The sequence below is a fragment of the Cervus canadensis genome, chromosome 24 (assembly GCF_019320065.1).
Source record: "Cervus canadensis isolate Bull #8, Minnesota chromosome 24, ASM1932006v1, whole genome shotgun sequence".
Classification (NCBI taxonomy): Eukaryota; Metazoa; Chordata; class Mammalia; order Artiodactyla; family Cervidae; genus Cervus; species Cervus canadensis.
The window spans coordinates 30,583,239-30,606,644 of NC_057409.1; the positions used below are offsets into that span (position 1 = coordinate 30,583,239).

At 45.9% G+C, this 23,406-nt stretch overlaps 1 protein-coding gene across 1 annotated transcript in view; it reads left to right on the top strand.

Annotated features, from left to right (window-relative positions):
* The first annotated feature begins 4,662 nt into the window (after positions 1-4,662).
* MREG (melanoregulin) overlaps positions 4,663-23,406 on the top strand; it is a 68,851-nt gene continuing 50,107 nt past the window's right edge. The window contains exon 1 of the mRNA XM_043445816.1: positions 4,663-5,189. Within this exon, the coding sequence (XP_043301751.1) occupies positions 5,095-5,189 (95 nt within the window). The 5' untranslated portion in view covers positions 4,663-5,094. The remainder of the gene's footprint in view (positions 5,190-23,406) is intronic.

The window sequence follows — 23,406 nt, forward strand, 5'->3', positions numbered from 1 at the left end:
ACTGTAGTTTTCTCTGCCATGGAGAAATCTGAAACTATAGGATGGCAGTTCTGTCTTGTAACAAGCAGCTGATGGGTCTCTGAGTCACCGGTTGTTCCAGGGGACTGCCCACTCCCACAACATCAGGTGCTCAAGGGCTCTTGGTAAATGTCAGATGTTGCTGCCAGTGGTGGGTGGTGTTGGCATCAACTCAGGCAGGAGGAACAATGTAACATCACTCTAAAAAAAGGAAAGCTTGCTGCTCCCCTGCTAATGAAATCTGAAACAGGAAGTGGGAGTGTCAAAATGTGGTCTCAGATATCTACCAGCTGAAGCTGCAGCGTTTGGTAACACTATCATTCCTCAAGTTACCAAACAAAAAAAAAAAGCCAGGGAAATCATGAAGGTATTTAACTTCTGGGAAGATTAATACTTGAGAAAACCGATATAATAATCTTTAGAAAACTAATAAATAGAATATTCACATCTGTTAACCCTGTTGGAGATCATGGCAACCCACTCCAATATTCTTGCCTGGGAAATTCTCTGGACAGAGGAGCCTGGCAGGCTACAGTCCACGGGGTAGGACAGAGTTGGACATGCCTGAACAACTGAGCATGGATGCGCATCGGTTAAGAAGAATGAGGTAGTATGATGTGTACTAAAAGGCTATATCTCCACGAAATGAAGTGGAAAAAGCTCGCAGGTAAATGAATGCATGCCTTGTATATTAAAACCAAACTCACTATCAAAAATGATGAGGTAGGGACTCCCCTGTGGTCCAGTGGTTAAGACTCCGCACTTCCACTGCAAGGGGTGCGAGTTTCATCCCTGGTTGGGGAACTAAGATCCCTCATGCCTCATGGTGCGACCAAAAAAATAAAACACACACAATGATGGTATACATACATTACAGGGAACATACGTGTGTGTATGTGTCCAAAAAAACGTTTGTAGCATACTGATAATAATGGTTACCCTGAGGAGGCTAGAAAGGAGACAGGACTGTGGATAGTGATCACAGGGAACTTTGTAACATTTCAGTCTTCTAGAGGCATATTTCATTTAAAAGTTTTAACAGTTAACATTAATTTTAAAAAAATTAATAGTTGTTCAAGCAAGCAAACACTAGATATAATCCTTAGTAAGGAAGAGCATTAACCTTCTGATCAAGTTTGTTAAAATGGACATAGTTCTACGGCTTTCCAGAAATATTCAGTCTGAAACTGACCACATGAAAGATGCCCACACACTTCAGAGGCACAAATGTGAAAAGAAATACTGTCATATGTCAGCCCAATAGTACTGGAACTGACATTTGCTCAGCAGGCCTTACTATTTGGATTTAGTCAACTGTGTTGAATTCTACTACTTCCTAGAGTACTTTATGGCTTTCCAATGGTCTCATTTGAGTCTCACGACTCAGTATCTCCATTTCACAAATTAGAAAACTGAGGCTCAGAAAAATTAAGTGGGACTTCCCTGGTAATCCAGTAGTTGAGAACCTGCCTGCTAATGCTGGGGACCTGAGTTTGATCCCTAGTCTGAGAAGATCCCACATGCTGCGGGGCAGCTAAGCCCATTCGCTACAACTATTCAGCCTGCCCTCTAGAGCCTGTGCTCAACAAGAGAAGCCACGGAAATGAAAAGACCGCCCACCTCATCTAGAGAGTAGCCCCCACTTTCCACAACTAGAGAAAACCTGAGTGCAGTAATGAAGATCCAGTGCAGCCCAAAATAAATAATAAACAAATAAAACTTCTTAAAAAAGAAATTAAGTGACTTGTTTAAAATCAAGTTTAGTAAAGGGCAGAGAACCTGTATTTTCCAGGAACTGAATACCTTCTCTGATTTCTCCATTCTCAACAAATCCAACTTCAGTAGTTAATAAAAGTTGTCGGATGCCAGCTTTCATCTTATTGCTAGCAGCCCCCTTGGTCCACTTTCTACCTGAATATAGGTGAGTGAACTCAATCCAGCATCCAATTTCAGAACAAAGTTCATCCACCAAAGGGACTGCCCAGCTGCTAGCAAGTCTGCTGTCGAGAACAACAGTCCCCATCCTGGCACAGCTGTAAGTGATCAGGGACACAGTGCTGGGTTCGATACCGCAGCCCTGTGCCGCCGGGTGACAACTGGTGTTCTGTCACGTCCTCTTAACTTTTCATGATGCGTCCCTCTCCTGTTTCCCCAGCTAAGTCAGAGCTCTGAGGAACCTTCTCTTATCTTTCCTTAACTCTCAGTAGCCAGCCTCTCAATGAATATGCACTTGATAAGTTCCTTCGGCCTCATAATGTAGCCAGAACAGGATAAACTTAGGTGTAGTAACACACTTTTAAATGAACACACTGCCCATGAGAATTGACACTTCTGAAAATAAACTTGCTCTTCTTCCTTGCCTCTTCAAACCTGCCCATGTGACATCCATCTTTATCACAATCAATAACACAATTCTACTCTCACAAATTGTAAGCCCCCAACGTTGGACTCACTCTTGACTTTCATTTATGCTTTACTTCCAATCCATTATAAATCTTATTGGCTGTGCCTTCAAACTCCATTCAGAGTCCAGTTATTTCTTCCCACCTCTAGTTGCTTCCTCCCTGGTCTAAATCACAGTCATCTATCACGTGGGTCATTAGAATGGCCTCCAGTCGCCTCTTCTAAAACAGTCCTTGTTACCCAGTTTCTTCTCAAGACAGCAGTCAATGGATCCTATTGCCATCCATGTTGACCATATCTCTCCCTCTACTCAAAAGCCTCCAAAGGTTTGCTCGCTCACATGGGACAAAATCGAGTTCTTACCACGTCCTAAGAGGCCACTTGGTTCTATCATCTCCTATTACTCTTCCTCCTGGCCCATTCCTCTCTCCAGCCCCTGAAACCCCTGCTCTTTCTTGGGCAGCCTACTGTTTATTCTGTCTCCTCTGGGGTTTTGCATGTAGCCTTCACTCTCCCAGCAATACTCTTCCCCATGGAACCAGGGCTAGCTTGCTCATCATCTTTCAATCTTTCAAAGGTCACCATGTAGGGAGGCCTTCCCTGTCCCTAAAGGTCACCATGTAGGGAGGCCTTCCCTGACCACCCCATTTAAAACTGCAGCCACCACTCCTCTCCCCAGCACGCACACACACACACACACACACACACACACACACACACACACACACACACACACACACACACACACACACACACCCCCTTTCCTGTCACTGCTTAGCCCCTTTCCTGTCTTATTTTTCTCCATAGTACACATCGCCTTCTAACACACTCAATAATGTATTTCATTTGTCTAACTCCCCTAGTAGAATGTTTGCTCCAAAAAAGTAAGGATTTTTATTTCTTTCCTTCACTGCAGTGTCCCCAGAGCCTACAACATGCCTGGTACCTACAGATGTTTGATAAACATTTGTTGAATAAACATGATTGATAAAGATGAAAATTCCATAATATTGGTGGTTGTCTAGGGAAATATACTTTCAGATGTGGCCGGTCAGAGTGTGAATTGGAATTACCTCTTTGGAGGACAATTTGGCAAGATCCAGGCTTCCCTGGTGGCTCAGAAGGTAAAGCGTCTGTCTGCAATGCAGGAGACCCAGGTTTGATCCCTGGGGTGGGAAGATGCCCTGGAGAAGGAAATGGCAGCCCACTCCAGTACTCTTGTCTGGAAAATCCCATGGACGGAGGAGCCTGGTAGGCTAGTCCATGGGCTTGCAAAGAGTTGGACACAACTGAGCGACTTCACTTCACTTCACTTTTTGGCAAGATCCATCAAAAATTAAAAAGTCATCTTACCTATGACCTAGAAATTCAACTGCCAAATATTCATTCAAGAGATATACATGTCCAAACACATAGTTCAAGGATATTTACTGCAGCATTATTTTAATAACAAAAGGCTGTAATGAACTTGTTATTCATCCATTGGAATCTGGTTAAAAAAACATAAGGGCATCAACCACATAAATGCAACTGTTTAAGATCATAGAGAAGGAGTTCTTCATGAGCTGGTGGGACAGTCTCCGTTGTAAACTGAGTGAAAAAAGTCAGGGACAGAAATGTGTGGAGTATGGCAGAGTATAAAGGGAAAAGGCTCTGGGTGCCTATACTTACATGTTTGCATAAGCATTAAGTGTGTATGTGTGTGTGTTTAAAATCTGGAAAATAGTAAAAAAAAATTCAGTTGCAGCCGACTTGTTGGGACCCCATGGACTGCAGCCCCCCCACCCCCACCCCCGGTCCATGGGATTTCCCGGCAAGAATCCTGGGGTGGGTGGTGGGTTGCTATTTCTTCTCCAGGGGATCTTCCTGACTCAGGAATCCAACCTGCCTCTCCAGCCTCTCCTGCACTGGCAGGCGGATTCTTTACCATTGAGCTACTGGGGAAGTAAAAAAGCTAATGACAGAGGTTGCCTTTTTTTTTTTTTTTTGAGAAAATTATTCAAGGGCTGGGAGACTTGAAGACATTTTAAAATTCGTTGTGAACGGACTACTTAAAAAACTCGCTTCTATAATGCATGAATCCATTTTTGCTAACTTTTGCCCTGTGTGGTGCTGACACGCTAAAAATACGCCCTAACCTCTGCTTTGAAGGCAAGGGGTGGGGGCGGGAAGGAGGACCTTTTATTTCCTCGGGGAGTGAAGCCAATAAAACGTATGAATAGATCCAGCCCAACCTCGCGCTCTGTGACTCGGGGGCGGGCTCCTCCTTCCCCCAGCCCCATCCCCAGCTGCGCCCTCGGATTCTGCCATCTGGCGGCTGGAGTCCCGGCTTCCTCCTTAGAGGGCAGCAGCGGAGCGTCTCGGGGACGCATGCGCCCCAATTTGCGCCCGGGGAATTAAAGAGCGAGAAGAAAAGCCCCAACGAAACCCGCGCCCCAAACAAAACCCAAGTGGAGGAAAGCGCGCGGCTCCGCAGCTCCGGGGCCGTGGAGGCGCCTCCCGCCTCGCCCGCGTCCCCGGCCGCGGCGGGATGCGCACGGACCGGCCCGCGACGCCCCGGCCGCCACTGTCCCCGCACCTGGACGCCGGTCGGCTGGCCGCGCCCCAGCCGCGCTCGCTCGCCGCCGCGGCTCGCCCCGAGTCGCCCGGCGCCGGCGGGGCACCTCGCTCTCCATGGGGCTGAGGGACTGGCTGAGGACCGCGTGCTGCTGCTGCCCCTCCAAGTGCCTGGAGGAGCCCGCCGTGCCGGAGAAGGAGCCTCTGGTCAGGTGGGTGCGCGCGCCCCGGCCGTAATCTGGGGCTCCCTGGCTGCCGCCGGGCACCACGGACTCGGGGTACCCGTGTGCTCGTCCGAGCTGGGGAGGTGCGCTTGTTTTTAGCTCACACGGAGGCACAGACTAAGCCCCTTGGTTCCTTAAAGAAGATCCTGCTCCTTGGGGGTTGTTCCTTGGTAAAGTTTCTGCCAGAATGCACGAATCCTTGGAGGCGCCTGAGACCCAAGAAGATGCGTGTGGGAAACGGCAAGAGCTCGGGTGCAGTTCCCCGGGCAGAGAACTACCGGAGAGAAGTTTGCACAGGGGTCCTATTAAATACAACTGTGATTGTCTGTTACATAGGCGTATTTCAGTGAAATGGGCGACTGTGAATTTCTTTCACCCAGGAAAAAAGTTGGATACGTTATCATTCAATTTTGTTAGGAAGAGAAGACATTTACAGTGACGGAGAGCAAGGACATATTTTTCACATTAAAGAAAGTACCTATTTTTCTCAAGGGACACTGGAACGTTGATTCATGACAGATTAAGCTATTAAATGGGAAGAAATTAATGCATGTTAGCAATGTGCTAAGTGCCTTTGTGAAGGGACCATACAACAGGGCTTTGTTCTTGGCTGTGATTGTAAGCAATTATTTTATATCTTGACTCTGCTGAAATTAAGGTTTCATTTCGGCATGACTTGGGGGTAGGTAGGGTAGAAACAAAATATTTAAAATGAAATTAGGAAATAGTAGATGAGGCAAAATTCCAGGGTTGCGTAGGGGAGAACATGGAAGCCAGTGTTTCTTATGAAATATGCAACTGATATGATAAAGCTTTCACAACTTTTTTAAAACACGATTTACCTTTTCTTACTCTATCAAGTCCAAACACTCCCCTTGGCTTTTGAGATCTTACATAACCCTTTCCCTCCTGTCCACTCCTGTTTTCCAGTATATTACACATTGTGCACTCTTTGATTTAATCAGACAGGCATCCTTACTGCTCTAGGAACAATCTAAGCTTCTTATTCCCTCCAAGCTTGTTTCAAGTGGTGACCTTTATTCTTCCTGCCCCTTCTTAAATGCCAGTTTTCAAGTCCCCCTCAAACAGTCTTCTTTGATTTTTTCGTCCTTATTCGTCTTTCTCTCCTATGACTTAGGGTTTAGAACTTGCTATCTGCCCCTCACGGTTTAGTGAGCACATGTATATGTAAACTTGTATGTCCTGTTTGTTTTCTGTGTAATATACACACCATACAGAATGTTTTTGTTTGCTCCTGCAGTGGTGTTCCCACTTTGATTATTAGATTGTTGTGGGCAGGGAGAAACCCAGTAATCTACCCGTAGTCTTAAAATAGTGGATAGCAATCTGGAATTTCAGGCTTGGATTATGCCCTTAATTTGTCAATATTCATAGTAACATGAAATAACAGCCTTCAGCTTGGTCTCATTCTCAGAGCCTTGGGTCTTTCCAGTATTCTGTTGGGAATTGCTATTTAAGGTAATAGTTTTGGTTGTTTTAAAATCTCAACCCTCTTCTGCCTTGGTTTACACTGTAAGTCAGTGAATTTGCAAGTGATTTTAAGACTTTAGAGTCAGTTGGGGCAGAATAGCATAGTGCTTAGGAGCCAGATTGCCTGGGGTTAAATTCCAGCCTGGGTGACCTGGCACAAGTTATGAAACTTTTTTTGTGCTTTAATTTCCTCATCTGTAAAATGGGAATGATAATAGTATGTACCTCAAAGGGATGCAGTGTACAGATACCTGCATGTTCTTTCCTGCCCAAGTCATTAGAAGGTCTAGATTGAAATCTTTTTTAAATGTGAAGTTCACTGCTTTTTGATACATTCACAGAGCTGTGCAGTCATCAAGACTCTTAACTCCGGACATTTTTCATCACTCCAAAAAGAAGCACTATACTCATTGGCAGTTACTCGCTGCCCTCCCCTCCCTGCCCACTCCCTGCCGTCCCCTAGGCCCGCAGACAACCACGAATCTACTTTTTGTCTTTAGAGATTTACCTATTCTGGACATTTTGTATAAACGGAATCCTTCATTATGTGGCCTTTTGCATCTGACTTCTTTCACTTAGCATGTTTTCAAGTTTCATCTATGTTGTATGTTTATCAGTACTTAACTCTTTTTATCATTGGGTAATATTCCAGTGTATAGATGTTTTACATTTTATTTATCAATTGATAGATATTGGGGTGGTTTCCACTTTTTGGCTTTTAAAATAATGCTTCTGTGAACATTAGTGTACAAATTTTTGTGTGGACATATGTTTTTGATTCTCCTGGGTATATACCTAGAAGTGGAATTGCTAGGTCACATAGTAAATTTTACATTTTAACTTTCTGAGTTGCTGCCAGGCTGTTTTCCAAAGTGGCTGGTTTGAAATCTTGACGTGGTGAGGTCAGATGGCCAGATGGTCTTAATTTTTATTTTATTAAGAATTCATTCTTCATGTCATTTTTTTTTTCATTTATAAAAAACAGATTTTATACAGACACTGCCTGCCCTCAACTGAATCCGTTATTCCATCATAAAACAGTGGTTATCAAGCTTTATTTCATACCCCAAAGCAATAGTGCTGGAAGAGATATGGTCGGAAGGAAGACGTCATTTGTGCACATGGTCACCTGCAGTCCTTTTCCAAAACAGACCAGGGAATCTCATTAGTTCAGCAAAACTAGTTTTTAATCTCAGCTCCTATGCCAATCTGACATTGCCACTTGAGGTTTTTAAAAAATATTTATTTATTTGGCTGTGTTGAGTCTCAGTTGAGGCACACAGACTTGGGAGTTGGGGTTTTGCTGTCCCGCAGCATGTGGGATTCCAGTTCCCTGACCAGGAACCCAACAGGTGTCTCCCACATTACAAGGCAGATTTTTAACCACTGGACCACCAGGAAAGTCCCTGTGTGTTTGCTCTTGCTCTGTTTGCTTTTTCTGGAATTCTGTACCTAAAGGGAATGGCTGTCACTTGTCTGGCTTGCATCTATGCTTTTCTCTGTCCCATGAGTTCGTTCTTTGCCCTTTCTCTAGAAGTATGCTGGGGCCGCCCCTGACTGTAAATTCCTCCCCATGTTGCTGTTTTCTTTAGCTGGCATCCTCTGCTTTCCCTCGTGTTGGGCGCAGATGTCTTTAAAGTGCAGTTGGTTGTACCCCCACCTCCTCCTTCACCTCCCACTCATCATGAGATCTGGTTCTTTCCCCTGCATGATTACATGAGCACTCTTCTCTTGAAAGTTACAAGAGAAAGAAATCTGCTGCTCTTCTCTCCGTGTACACGGAGTGCCCCTATGCTGACCATCCGGGCCTGATTTCCCATTTCCTCATTCCCTGGCCCCTGATTTCGCATTTTCTCATCTCTGTGCCTGTGATCCATCTAATCATGCTGGTTTTCCTTCTGGTGTTGCTGTCAATGGCCTAATTGTTAGCCAGACATCTTTTTGTTTGCTCTACTGCTGAAGATTCTGCTTGGATACGGTCCATTTCAGTTGCTGCCTATATGATGAAGTCTTAGAAAGTCTCCCCAGACAGTTATGGTGTCTCTTTTTTTTCTGTTGACCCCTTAAGTCCCTTACTGCACTCTCCCTGGTATTATTTCACTTGTAAGGTGGGGACTGTGACCCCTGTCAGACTGTAGATTCGAATCTAGATTGGGGGGGATGAATCTTACTACTTTAGCATCCCCTGGTGTGTCCAGCACAGTCTTCCACATGGAGTCAGAACTGAATAAATGCTTTTTGATTAATAAAAATTATAATAGCTGTTAATTTATTAATTTCTTCCTATGTGTAAATTTTAAAAAATATATTTGGAACAAAATGTTATAAAGAATAACAGAGCAGATACCCACATACCAGCACCCACCTTAAAAAAAAATTAACAGAAGAGTCGAACCCCCTGTGTATCCATCCATGGCTGCATCATCCTTGCCCTGCATAAGTAACCTCTACACTGAATCTGTGTTTAGCATTCTTAAGCTTATGTAAATGGTGCATACTGTATTGTGCTATTGTATATGGTTTTTTACATGCATTCTGTCATTTGTCGCTATGGGAAAGATTAAAAGCCATGCATTCTGTCTTCTGTCACTGTGGGAAAGATTGAAGGCAAAAGAAGGGGGTGGCGGAGGATGAGATGGTTATTAGCATCATTGACTCAGTGGACATTAATTTGAGCAAACTCCAGTTGTTTCCCGTTGTCATCTGTGGATGTGAGAGTTGGACCATAAAGAAGGCTGAACACTGAAGAATTGATGCTTTTGAACTGTGGTGCTGGAGAAGACTCTTGAGAGTCCCTTGGACAGCAAAGGAGATCAAACCAGTCAATCCTAAAGATTGAAATCAACCCTGAATATTCATTGGAAGTCCTGATGCTGAAGCGGAAGCTCTAATACTTTGGCCACCTGATGTGGAGACTTGACTCATTGGAAAAGACCCTGTTGCTCGGAAAGATTGAGGGCAAGAGGAGAAGGGGGTGACAGAGGGTGGGATGGTTGGATGCCATCATCGACTCAACGGACATGAGTTTGAGCAAACTCTGGGAGATAGTGGACAGGGAAGCCTGGTGTGCTGCAGTTAATTAGTTAATGAGGTCCCAAAGAGTCAGACACGACTTAGCCACCAAACAGCAACAGTGACCAGATGAAATAGGTGTTATTTATTCCCATTTTATAGATAAGGAACTCAGGGCTTAGAGTGTTTAAATAATTAGTTCACAGTCACAGTTGGTAAGTAGGAGAGTCAGAATTTGAATCCATGTCTGTTTGACTTCAGAGTTTATGCCTTGCATTGCAGAAAATTCAGAAAGCTACCAAATGGTTTCCAAATTTAACTGATAGTGTTTATATCCTAGACACTGGTAGATGTCACTAGCCTTAGCTCCTGCCCATTGTGACTCTTTTCTCCTTTTCTCCTTTCTTCTATGTCCTTCCTTAGCTTAATTCTTCTACCTGGATGCAGGGGAAACCTGACCTTGAGAGCCAAGCCAGGGGGAGTTAGGAGACCTGAGTCCTCGTCACAACTATTAATTGTCTGTGGGACCTTGGGGAAGTCTCATAACTTCCTTGAACCTTAGTTTCTTCTTCTGTCCAGGAAAGGCATCTGACTTTAAGGTGCAGCCTTGAAGAGCCGTCCCAGGCTTGATGCAGACTGTCTTCTTTCTGTGGGCTTACGTCACCTGAATTCTGTTTGACATGGAATACAGGCGCATCAAGGTTGTGTGTAGTCCTGGGGAAGAGCCTGAAGGCCTACGATGTGTGAATCATGACTATGATCCAGCTGCCAAGGTCGGCTTCGCCAGCAAATATATGAGTAGGCATTTCTAACACCAGGAAGCTTAGAACAAGTCTAGGCTTGGAGAAATGATCCATGGTCTGATATGGGCTTGACACCAGGCTTCTGTCGAAAAAAAGCCAAAGGTTTCATTCAGTCTCACTATTTCCTCACTTTCATCCCAGGTTTAGGAATGAATCATGTAATGTTCATCTTGTCCATCATCTATGTAAGGTCTGAAGTTCTGACATTCTTCTCCACACTATTTTTCTCAAGTAGAGTAAGTAATGATCACAATGACAATAAAATATCCATATGCACTGAGGACAGGACAGTGATGCAAATGGATCATTTTGGAATGGCTGGATCATTGTTTATTTGTCTGTAAAATAGCGAATGATGTTTTGACCCAAGATTTCATGTTGCTAATTAAAAGAAACAGTGGGGTACCTGTTATTAGGTTACAGGACTGCTGTGACAAGTTGCCACAAATTTGATAGCTGTATATTAAGGCATATGTGTGGAATCTAGAACAATGGAACAGATGAATCTATTTGCAGAGCAGGAATAGAGATGTAGACATAGTGAGCAGATGTGTGGATATGGTGGGAAAAGGGAGGGTGGCATGATTTGGGAGATTGGGGTTGACATGTAAACACTGCCATGTGTAAAGTAGATAGCTAGTGGGAACTGTTGTATAGCACCGGGAGCTGAGCTGGTTGCTCTGTGATGACCTCGGGGGTGGGATGGGGGAAGCGTGGGAGGGAGGTCCACGAGGGAGGGGTTATATGTATGCTTATAGCTGATGGCAGATGGTGACTGCAGCCATGAAATTAAAACACGTTTGCTCCTTGGAAGAAAAGCTATGACTAACCTAGACAGCATATTAAAAAGCAGAGACATTACTTTGCTGACAAAGATCCGTCTAGTCAAAGCTATGGTTTTTCCAGTAGTCATGTATAGATGTGAGAGTTGGACCATAAAGAAAGCTGAGCACCGACGAATCGATGCTTTTGAACTGTGGTGTTGGAGAAGACTCTTGAGAGTCCCTTGGACTGCAAGGAGATCAAACCAGTCCATCCTAAAGGAAATCAGTCCTGAATATTCATTGGAAGGACTGATGCTGAAGCTGAAACTCCAATACTTTGGCCACCTGATGCAAGGAGCTGACTCATTTGAAAAGACCCTGATGCTGGGAAAGATTGAGGGCAGGAGGAGAAAGGGACGACAGAGGATGAGATGGTTGGATGGCATCACTGACTGGATGGCCATGAGTTTGAGCAAGCTCTGGGAGTTAGTGAAGGACAGGGAGGCCTGGTGTGCTGCAGTCCATGGGGTTGTGAAGAGTCTGACACAGCTGAGCAACGGAACAACAACAGCACAGAGTTTGTTTTGCACCAATAATATGCCCTGCACTCTGTTCTTCGGTGTTTTTTTTTTTTTTTAGAAAATAATTTTTGTGAGACTGTATATATCTAAAGAACTCCTGTACTGCCTGGAAAGGAGTTAAGAGTTTACAGTATTACCTCTCATTATTTTTTTCTTAACTTTTAAAATCTGGTGTTTGTATATCAAAGACTGAAAACATACAAGCACATGTACAGTGTAAAACACGACTACAGGGACTTCCCTGGTGGTCCAGTGGTTAAGACTTTGCCTTCCAGTGCTGGGGGTGCAGGTTCGATTCCCAGTTGGGGAGCTAAGATCCCGCATGCCTGGTGGCCAAAAAACAAAAACATAAAAAAGAAGCGATATTGAAACAAATTCAATAATAACTTTAAAAATGGTCCACATGAGAAAAAAAAAAACAAAACTTTTATTTTTAAAAAAGAACAACTACAAGATGGATACTCCTATAACTACCGCCCAAGGCGAGAGATAGCTGTGGGCAACCCCACACCCCGCCCCCACCCCTGATTATATCTAAACTTTTGTGATAGTCATTTCCTTGCTTTTCTTGATAGCTTTTCCACCTATGTATGCATCTTAAAAATGGACTTTAGCTTTGCCTGCTTTTAAACTTGACATACGTAGGATCAAACTGTGTGTGTTCTAGACTTTGTGAGCTCGGTCCAAGCTGGGGCAGGCCGTCGGTGGTTCTCACTGCTTTATGGTGTATCCCCACTGATTCACCCATTCTTCTGTTGGTGGATTTTCTGGCGTATTCTCCTTGGTTCACCCGTTCTTCTCTTGGTGGATGTTTGGGTGGTTTCCAGTTTGGGGCTCTTAGGCACGGTATAGATTTTAAAGTCAGCGCATAAGGACAAATTGCTCATTCTTCAGCCACATTGGCCTCCTCCTGGGTCCTCAGATACACTCTTAGCGCCCTCCCTGCCTCGCATGTTCTTTCTTCACTTACCCAGGAAACTCCCTCCCGCGATTCAGGTCCCTACTTAGAGTTATTTTATCAGAAAGATCTTCCCTGACCACCCTCTTTCAAACAGTACTTTTTACCCTCACTCTGACCCTTATTCTTTCAGAGGCTGATCACCACCAGACATGAATATGTATGCTTACTGTCTGCTTCCTCTGGAAGACTCTGAGCCCCACCTTCATGAACTTAAACAGATCAAAGATGTTAAGAGCTTGTCTGTGAGTCCAGAGAGTGGGATTCCAGCCTCGTTTCTGACATTCAGAGCCCTGTGATGTTGGGAAGTCAGAATTCATTCATTCAACAAATTGAGCATCCATTAAGTGTCAGGTTCTGTTCTAAGCACTCCACATACATCATTGAGCAAAACAGATACAGACCCTATTCTCAGGGGGCTTTCATTATGGTTTTAGGGGAGCACAACAAACAGTAAACATAGTAGTGATAAATAAATCAGAAGGTAAACAAATACAGTCATCCCTAGGTATCTGCAGGGAGTTGATTCCAAAAACCACCATCTCCTCTGCCCCTCCCCAACCCAGGGATGTAGACCCCATGAATATGGAGGTAGAGCCGGGGCAGGAGAGCATGCATGCAATTTTAAATAGATTGGTTAGAGTAAGCCTCATTGAAGAGGGGATATTTAAACAGTGATATGATATGAAGGAGGGGAGGGAGCGAGGCATGTGGATATGGGGGTGGGGTGGGGAGGGAGCACTATTATAGGTGGAAGAATCGGCCACTGCAAGGGCCTCAGATGGCAGTGTGACTGGTGGGTTCAGGGAACAGCAAAGAGACCAGAGTGGCTGGCATGGCATGTGGGGACTATAGACCACAGTGTGACCTAGGCTTGTATTCTATGTCAGATGGGAGCCGCTGGAGGGTTGTGACGGAGGGGAGACAGGAATTGATTGATGTATTGAAAAGACCACTTTAATTGTGTTAAGAAGAGAATTGGTAGAGGCAGTGGTTGAAAAAGGTGAAAGTGAAAGAAAGTGTTAGTCACTCAGTCATGTCCGACCAACTCTGCGAGCCCATGGACTGTAGCTCCTCTGTCCATGGGATTTCCCAGGCAAGAATACTGGAGTGGGTAGCCATTCCCTTCTCCATGGGCTTTTCCAGACCTGGAAAAAGGTAGATCAGTGAAAAAAAAATCTGCAGGAATCCTTTTGTAAGACAGAGGTTCTTTGACCTGGGGAGTGGTAGTGGTAGAGGTGGGCATTTGTTTAATGTATGGTCAGTAAGATTTTCTGTTGGATTAGATGTTGGGGCTGAGACAACCAAGGATGACTTGAAGGGTTTTGGCCTGAGGAAGGATAGGTTTCCCATCTTCTAGATGGGGAGACTGTTGGTGGGGAGGTTTGGAGGGAAGGTCAGGGGCTTGGTGCACCATGCTGAACTTGAGCAGTGGACCAGGCATGCTCATGGAGAAGGGGAGAAGGCAGGCCGTGCAGGAGTCTGGGACTTGAGAGCGTGGTCTGAGCTGGGGATTCAGTTACAGGTTTGAGACTCTTCCTCAAGAAGATGGCATTTAAAGCCGTGAGACCAGGAGTTAGTGTAAACAAGGCAGAGACCAAAGGCTGAGTCTAATCTTCCCGAGCCTGAGTGTTTCCTCATCTGGGAGACAGAAAAGTCATGCTTCCCCTGCCTACCTCACAGACTTCTTGTCAGAACCATCTTCAAGCCTTTAAAGCATTTAAAGCAGTGAATGAAACCTGTGATGACGCGAGGTTCTGTTTCAGCCTTGGGATGGGAAGGCATGAAGGGTGAGAGCATGTCAGGGAGTGATCGGGGCCCAGAAAAGCAGTGAATGAAACCTGTGATGACGTGAGGTTCTGTTTCATCCTTGGGATGGGAAAGCATGAAGGGTGAGGGCATGTCAGGGAGCAAGCGGGGCCCGGAGAAAAGCACCCGGAGGTTTTCTTCTTACATATTGAGAAGGTAGATACTTCTGCTGTTAAAGGATGTCGTGAGACCAGGTGTTTAAACGCTGAGAAAAGCGCCAGAATCCATGGGACGATGTTTAGACTTGGGGTTCAATCATGTTCAAACATTGGATTAACATTGGTGTATTTACGCCTGGAGTCTCCCTTAGCCCTATTGGTATTGGAAGAAAAGATTCCCGAGAGGTTTGGCCTCACACCCTAGGTGGGGTTGGGGATGGAAGCTGAGACTTGGCTCTTCTTACCTTCTGGGAGAAAAAGCAGCCTTTGCTTTGCTTCACGTGTAACTTCAGAGTCACCTCTCAGATGCCCAAAGTTCATAAAATATTTATCATCAGCAGATGGCAGCCAGGGGCGAATCGGCCCCTCTCACTTTCCTCGGAACCTTTAGAGATCATTTTACAGAGGAGGGAGGGAGAGTGAAGCTCCATTTCAGTGCCCTCTTCTCCCTGCCGTCTGTCCTTCTGGGCTGTGTCCCAGACCCCAGGGCCTTTGCACAGAGTTCTGTTTACACAAAGGTCCCACAGTGCTTTAAAGGCTTGAGTGCACAGAGGTTCCCAAGCTTCTGCTTTAGTTGTTCGCTAGGTTTTTCTTTGCTCTGGACTCTCCACCCTAAGGGTTCAAAGTTTTAGAACAGTGGATCCTGCCTTGCCTGGGTGGTGGAGCAGGACGAAAGGAAATGGGGAGCAGGGATCTTGGGAATCAGGCTGGTGTGACAGGTCCTTCTCTATGAGTTCAGGCCCTTGTTCACTGTTACCTTGATTGGTGTTTTGGTGACATTGTTAACACAATGATTTATTTAGCGGTGAGCCCCACCTCTCTAGGCCTTCAAAGAAACCAGACTTATAACTTGAATAGGTAAGAAGAAGGTGATGGGAGCGAGGTCCAGGTGAGGGAGGCAGCCAAGCAGAGTAGGGGGCTGCTCTGCAGAGGAGGACAGCTGCCCAGATCCCGAGCTTGAGAGCATCACTCGGATGAGAGCCATTGCTCACCCTGGGCCAGAAGCCCTTGGTTCTCTCCCCCATTTTATATCGTCCCCTGGGGAGAGGATCAGTGACTAGGCAGAGTCTGAGACTCACAGGTTGTCAGGGGAGCACTGCTCCTAATTAGGGGGTGCTGGCGAGGCACCGCCTGTCTGGAGACATCCAAACAGGCCAGTGTTGACCTTCCTACAGAGCTGTCTTCAGGATTTGAGGTTAAGGATGAGTGGTACTGTTAGACATTGGCTGGAGTCGTGTGTGTGTGTGTGTGTGTGTGTGTGTGTGTGTGTGTGCTTGTGGGGTGGGGAGAAGAAAGAGAAGACAGAGAGATATTGATTAACTGATTGACTGTGAGAGGGTAGGACGACTGGCCAAGGGGCTTCCTGGTGGCTCGGTGGTAAAGAATCCACCTGCCGATACAGGAGACGCGGATCTGATCCCTGAGTTGGGAAGATTCCCTGGAGAATGAAATGGCAGCCTGCTCCAGTATTCTTGTCAGGAGAGCCCATGGACAGAGGAGCCTGGCAGGCTATAGTCCATGGGGTTGCAAAGAAACGCATACGACTTAGCTACTAAACAACAATGAGTGACTGGCCAAGAAGGCACCTGTCATAATCTTCTCAAAACAGGCCAAGAAATTGTGGCTTGTGAAGCTAAAAGCGGCTAGATTATTCAAGGTCAGATGCTATTTTATCACCTTCCCAGGTGGCACAGTGGTAAAGAATGTGCCTGCCAGAGCAGACATGAGACTCAGGTTCGATCCCTGGATCGGGAAGATCCCCTGGAGAAGGGAATGGCAACCCACTCCAGTATTCTTGTCTGGAAAATTCCATTGACAGAGGAGCCCTGTGGGCTAGAGTCCATGGGGTCACAGAGAGTCAGATACAACTGAGTGATTGAGCATACACCCATTCAAGTGGATATTGGCCAATGTCTAAACCTCCTGCATTAGGGAACTTTTAATGAGTTATGTCGGATTTCCTTTAATACTTTGGGGTCACAGCTTTGTAACTTTTAAAGGTACTTGTAAAGCAGCTTCTCTCTGCCCGCCCCCACCAGGTGATGTGGGTTGTGAAGAAATACTGGGTACATCCCGGTGACTCAGATGGTGAAGAATCTGCCTGCAATGTGGGAGACCCAGGTTTGATCCCTGGGTCAGGAAGATCCCCTGGAGAAGGAAATGGCAACCTGCTCCAGTATTCTTGCCTGGGAAATCCCATGGACAGAGGAGCCTGGCAGGCTACAATCCATAGGTCGCAAAGAGTCGGATACGACCCAGCAACTAACACTTTCACTTCTCATCCCTACTTTAAAGTAGTGGAACCTATCAACTTGTTGAGACAAACAAATGAAACAGATTTGGGGAAAAATGAAAGACTGAGTTTCTGGAATGTAACTCAGGTTTCAGGATCTGAGAGGGGTGTGTACTGTCCTGGTGAAAACTGTGCCCCCGGGGTTTGGATGCCTTGAGAAGTCCCAGGGGAATTTGCTTCCCAGGGAAGTCGGGAATCACTTTACACCTGGAGTCAGTATCTGAGCTGCTGTGTTTGAGGACCCTTCCCATCACAGCACTTGGACGCACTCTATGCACTCTGTGACCTTGGCTGCTTAGAGATGCCCCATCGGGGACCTTGTGTTGGAGGGTGGGGACCATCCTGTCCCGGGAGAAGTCAAACAACTGTGGAATCTCGTCCCCATCTGTTAAGTGGGATAGCGTCCCTGTCACCTGCCCCCGTGAGACCTCAGATGGTTGTACAGAGGGAGGGATAGAGTGTGGAGGGATAAGGTAAATGCTGTGTGGTTTATCACTGGCCGCAAAATTGTATGGGCATAAAGATGTTGGAGTTCATGCTCTTCACGCTCTGACGCTGGCCGGTGTTGCCTGCTCTGGAGGATTCCTCTCTGTCCAGCGTTCTCGCTCCCTGGCTCTCCTGCTGTCTGTAGTCTCCTTTTCCATTCCCCTGAGGTCCTTCTTCACTCCCTCCCTTTCCTTCCTCCTTGTTCCCAGATGCTTCCTCTGGTCCCCTGGTTTCTGCGGTGATGGAGATGCATGAGTGTTTCTCCCACATCTAGGTCTCCTGTCCTGTCCTTGGTCCTAAGCCCAGATCCTGAGTGCCCCCCGCGTGTCCTGCAGGTCAGCCGTGGCTCCTCCCGTCCTCCGTAAAGGCATCACCTGCACGCGGTCAGCGCTGACTCCCCTCCTCCCACCTCCGTGTTACCCAGCTGGGGTCAGGAGGGCAGCCTTGACTGAGTCACTGATGCTGCAGGAACCCATGCTTGCTGTTCCCACCTCTATTTCTCAAGCCCGTGCCCTCCCTCACTCATGCCCCAACCAGTATTTCAAAATGTTTCGAATTAAACATGGACTTATTTAGCGATAGAACACTACCTTTCCTATGCCCCAAAGGAATCTTCTCTGTAGCTCTAACGAATTACAGATTTGAACCAGCTGTTCTGGCTGTGGTTGGTTTGTGGGCATCTTCCTCTCTGCCGAGCAGCCCTGCCCATCTCCTGCCCCACGGTGGCCCCGAGGCCCCCAACACTAGGAACTCAAAAGGAAAGCCACACCTACCCTCTTGTGACCGTTGATTGTGACAGCCTCCTAAGCCCTGTTCCTTCTTTATCGAGAGTTGTTGTTGTAAAACTTAGACCTGACAAGGCTCAAAATCGCTTCGATAACTTGTCACCATTCACAGAACAAAACTTGAACTCCAGCAGGCCCCAAATGTCCTTTTCTTCCTGCCTGTCCATTTCCCTCCTTGGGAGCCTATGTGGTCAGCCCTGTGTGAACACTTGGGAATTCCCCCACCCTGTGGACACTTTCCATTTCCATACGCTGCAGGTGGTGTTCCCTCTGTCAAAAACACCATTCCCTTTGCTTCTCTTCCTGGAGAAAGACTGTATAGTCCTCAGATCTGGGTTACTTTCTGCTCCATGCAACCTTTCTTGAACTTCCTTCTCATCACACATAATGTGTCACTCTTTCTCTGTTCTACAACTTTCTGTTTGCACTTAAAAAGGAAATTCACTTGCCTCCTTGCATCATATAGTCACACCAGCAACAGGGACAATGCCCTGTTTATTTGTGAGTTCCTAGAGCACCCAGCCCAGTAGCAGTATACAGTTGAATAAATGAATGCATGAATGAATGAATGAGATGGACGTGCTTGGTAAAGCTCGTATGGACACCAAGGCATCATTTGCCTCCCCGTTTGTTGGCTCATCATTCTGAAAAGGAGCAGGTGGTGGGTCTCTCTGTTCAGCTTTTGCGGGGTCAGGCAGCTAAGGGAAAACAGGGCATTTCTGACAACCTCATGGCTGAGCTGTGTCTGACTCCCTGAAAGTCGCTCCTTCTCCGTAGTTCTGATCCCTCTGTCCAGTCTCTGCCCCTGCATTTCTGAACTGGAGAGACTTCAAGAGCACTTTTCAGCATCCATTCAGGTAGCTGGCCTCCTGTAGACCTTGACTGCCAGCTCCTGTCCCCTCTCTGTCCCAGTTTTCATGAGCGGGCCGTGGTTGGCTCTCCCAAGCCTGACCCAGACTCATCACTCAAGTGCTAGAGTCCATCCGTAGCTGGGAGGGTTCCTGTGTTGAACACCAGTTTGGAGACCCAAGTTTTGCTTCCTGTTGCAGCATCTCCTTAGTGCCAGCTTCTGAATATTTCATGTTGGTTTAAACCTTAACATTACCTTCAGCCCAGTTGTCAGTTACTCTTATCCTTCCTTCCCAGAGGCTGTCTGCTTATCAGGCGCCCACTGTCTGTCCTCCTTTGCCAGTCCCTCTCCTCACACCTGCAGATGTGTTGGCCACCCTGTGGCCGTGGGGCATTGTGGCTCTGCCTCAGACGAGGGCATCACTCACCGTCCAGGTAAAAAGCCAGGAGCTTCTACCACCTCCTGCTCCTGGATGATGCAGGGTAATACCTACCCTGTCTCACCAGAGTTGCTTCAGTTCCATCCTAATGAATCCCTCACATCCACTCTTCACCCCTCTGAAGCATTCCCCACACTGTAGCCAGAAAGATTTTTTTTTTTTAATTGTGGTAAAAGTCACATAATATAAAGCATGCTATATTAACCATGGTCTACCTTGATAGCTCAGTTAAAAGAATCCACCTGCAATGCAGGAGACCCCGGTTCGATTCCTGGGTCAGGAACATCCTCTGGAGAAGGGATTGGCTATCCACTCTGGTCTTCTTGGGCTTCCCTTGTGGCTCAGCTGGTAAAGAATCTGCCTGCAATGAGAGAGACCTGGGTTTGATCTCTGGGTTGGAAAGATCCCGTGGAGAAGAGACAGGCTACCCACTGCAGCATTCTTGGCTGGAGAATTCCATGGGCTGTATAGTCAAGGGCCGCAATGAGATGGACCCGACCAAGTGACTTTCACTTTCATGTGAACTATATCTAAGTGTGCAGTTCAGTGGCTCTAAGTACATTCACATTGTGCAACTGTCACCACCATCCATCTCCTGGATTTTTTACTTTCCTAAACTGAAACTCTGTCCCTATTAAACACTAAGACCCCCTTCCCCCTCCCCACCTCCCTCCCACTCCTGGCCCTTCTCACCTACCATTGACTTTCTTTTATTAAAAAAAAAATTATTATTTGGCTGGGCTTGGTCTAAGTTGCAGCATCTGAGATCTAGTTCCCTGACCAGGGATAGAACCTGGGTCCCCTGAATTGAGAGCCGGGATTCTTAGCCAGTGGACCACCAGGAAAGTCCCCAGTGTACTTTCTGACTCTGTGAATTTGAGTATTCTTTGCTGTTGTCATTGTTCAGTCTCTGAGTTGTGTCTGACTCTTTTTGACCCCGTGGACTGCAGCATGCCAGGCTTCTGTGTCCTCCACTGTCTCCCAGAGTTTGCTCAAAGTCCTGTCCATTGAGTTGGTGATGCTATCTAACCATCTCATCCTCTGCCACCCCCTTTTCCTTTTCCTTTTCCCAGCATCAGGGTCTTTTCCAGTGAGTCAGCTCTCCACATCAGGTGGTCAAAGTACTGGAGCTTCAGCTTCGGCATCAGTCCTTCCAGTGAATATTCAGGATTGGTTTCCTTTAGGATTGACTGGTTTGATCTCCTTGCAGTCCGAGGGACTCTCAAGAGTCTTCTCCAACACCACAGTTCAAAAACATCAATTCTTCGGCGCTCAGCCTTTTTTATGGTTCAACTCTCACATCCATACATGACTACTGGAAAGACCATACCTAGCTTTGACTATACTGACTTTCGTTGGCAAAGTAATATCTCTGTTTTTTAATATATTGTCTAGGTTTGTCATAGCTTTTCTTCCAAGGAGCAAGCGTCTTTTAATTTCGTGGCTAGAGTTACTATCTGCAGTGATTTTGGAGCCCAAGAAAAGAAAATCGGTCACTGTTTCCACCTTTCCCCCTGTATTTGCCATGGAGTGGTGGGATCAGATGCCATGTTCTTAGTTTTTTTGTATAAGTTAGCCAGAAAAATCTTTAAAGGTGTAATATTGTTCATGTCACATTACAGTCCTGCTTTAAGGCATTCTGCACCTTACCTAGCTCCTAGGAATAAAGACCACATTTCTAAAGAATGTTAGAAAACATGGCCTACGGAGCCAAGATTATCTGGCCCCCACTGCCACCTCAGCTTCTCTTGCACTCACTAGCCAACATCCCCCTTCTTTTCCTACCTTTGCTCTGCTTCAGTCGACCCCAGGGCCTTTGAACATGCCATTTCCTTTGTTTGGAACTCTTGTTTCTTGTCTTTCAGCTTAAAGCTCATTTAAATCCCTTTTTCACAATGCCTACCTGATGCCTACCCCCACTACCTCTCACAGCTCCCTGAGTTCCCCCTTTATAGCACTTATCACTGTTTTTAATTATATTGTCATGTGATCATTCATTACTCTGTCGCTCCTTAGACTCCAAGGTCCAAGGATAGGGACCACGTCTGTGTTGCTCACAATTTTATAAGCCCTGTGAGTAATGTAGAGTCAGGGACTTGTACATATTATTAACGTCAGATGAAGGAGATGACCCCAGCGTGACCCGACCTGACCAGTCCCACAGAAGTTAACCAGGTCTTTGCATAAGCATGTCCTAGGTATGACAGTCTGCCACTCAGCTCCTTGTGAACATAGATACTGCCTCATAAAGGGTAAATCCTTTACCTTTATGGCTCATGAAATCCTTACTCAACATCCAGTACTGCTTATTAAAAGTATTCAGATGTGTGTGTAAGTATTCAGATGTGCATGTTTATTACTTAATTTTCTTCTAAGGAATTTGATTGATAATACATACCATTGTACTTTGAATTCACTCTATTTCCTTGAATTCAGAACCAGTAAAAATTTCATCTCTTCATATTAATTGTTTGCTTCTTTTAATCACACGAGAATTCTATTCCTCATTGGAACCCCCCCCCCTTTTTTTTTGTCTTAGCTGCCAGGGTATTCATGATAAATTTCATGTTTAACATGGTAATATTACCTCTGCCAGGTATCCTATTTTAGCTGTCCTCTGTTGTTCTAAAAGTGATTTTTTAATTGTTATGCTGTGTTATGCTTCATTATTAAAAACAGCGCAGATTCTTTTCCTTGGAATATATATTTATATGTTGTGCGTGCATGCTAAGTCACTGACTCTTTGCGACCCTGTGGACTGCAACCCACCAGGCTCCTCTGTCCATGGAATTTTCCAGGCAAGAATACTAGAGTGGGTTGCTGTGCCCTCCTCCAGGAGGTCTTCCTGACCCACGGATCGAACCCCCATCTCTTAGTCTCCTGCATTGGCAGGCGAGTTCTTTACCACTAGCGCCACTGTGCTCTAGAACCCTTGATCCACAACGGGTGAAGCCTCCCACACAACTATTATATGTTACTGAGAGAGTTAACTTCAGTTCATTCAGTTCAGTCACTCATTCGTGTCCGACTCTTTGCCATCCCATGGACTGCAGCACGCCAGGCTTTCCTGTCCATCACCAGCTCCTGGAGCTTGCTCAGACTCATGTCCATCGAGTCGGTGATGCCATCCAACCATCTCATCCTCTCTCGTTCCCTTCTCCTCCTGCCTTCAATTTTTCCCAACATCAGGATCTTCTCCAATGAGTCAGTTCTCCACATCAGGTGACCAAAGTACTGGAGTTTCAGCTTCAACACCAGTCCTTCCAATGAATATTCAAGACTGATTTCCTTTAGGATTGACTGGTTTGAACTTGCAGTCCAAGGGACTCTCAAGAGTCATCTCCAACACCGCAGTTCAAAAGCATAATTTCTTTGGCGCTCAGCTTTCTTTATGGTCCACCTCTCATGTCCATACATGACTAATGGAAAAACCATAACTTTGACTAGACTGACCTTTGTTGGCAAAGTAATGTCTCTGCTTTTTAATATGCTGTCTAGGTTGGTTATAGCTTTTCTTCCAAGGAGCAAGCATTAAGGAGAGTTAACAGGCAGGTTGATAAGAAGTCCAAGCCTAAGACCCCCTTTAAGGAAGAGGTAAACATTCTTTCTTTTTCACATTCTTTTACCTTAGACAAGTAGGCCTTATAAGCAGCAGTATCTGTTGTTCAAGGACCTGCCTTTTTTTGAGCTTTGGATGTATGTTATGGGAGAAAGTCTGGATAAAAACTTCCGCAGCCTTGAGCTCTGGGTTAACCTGTTTTTTCTGGCTAATCTCA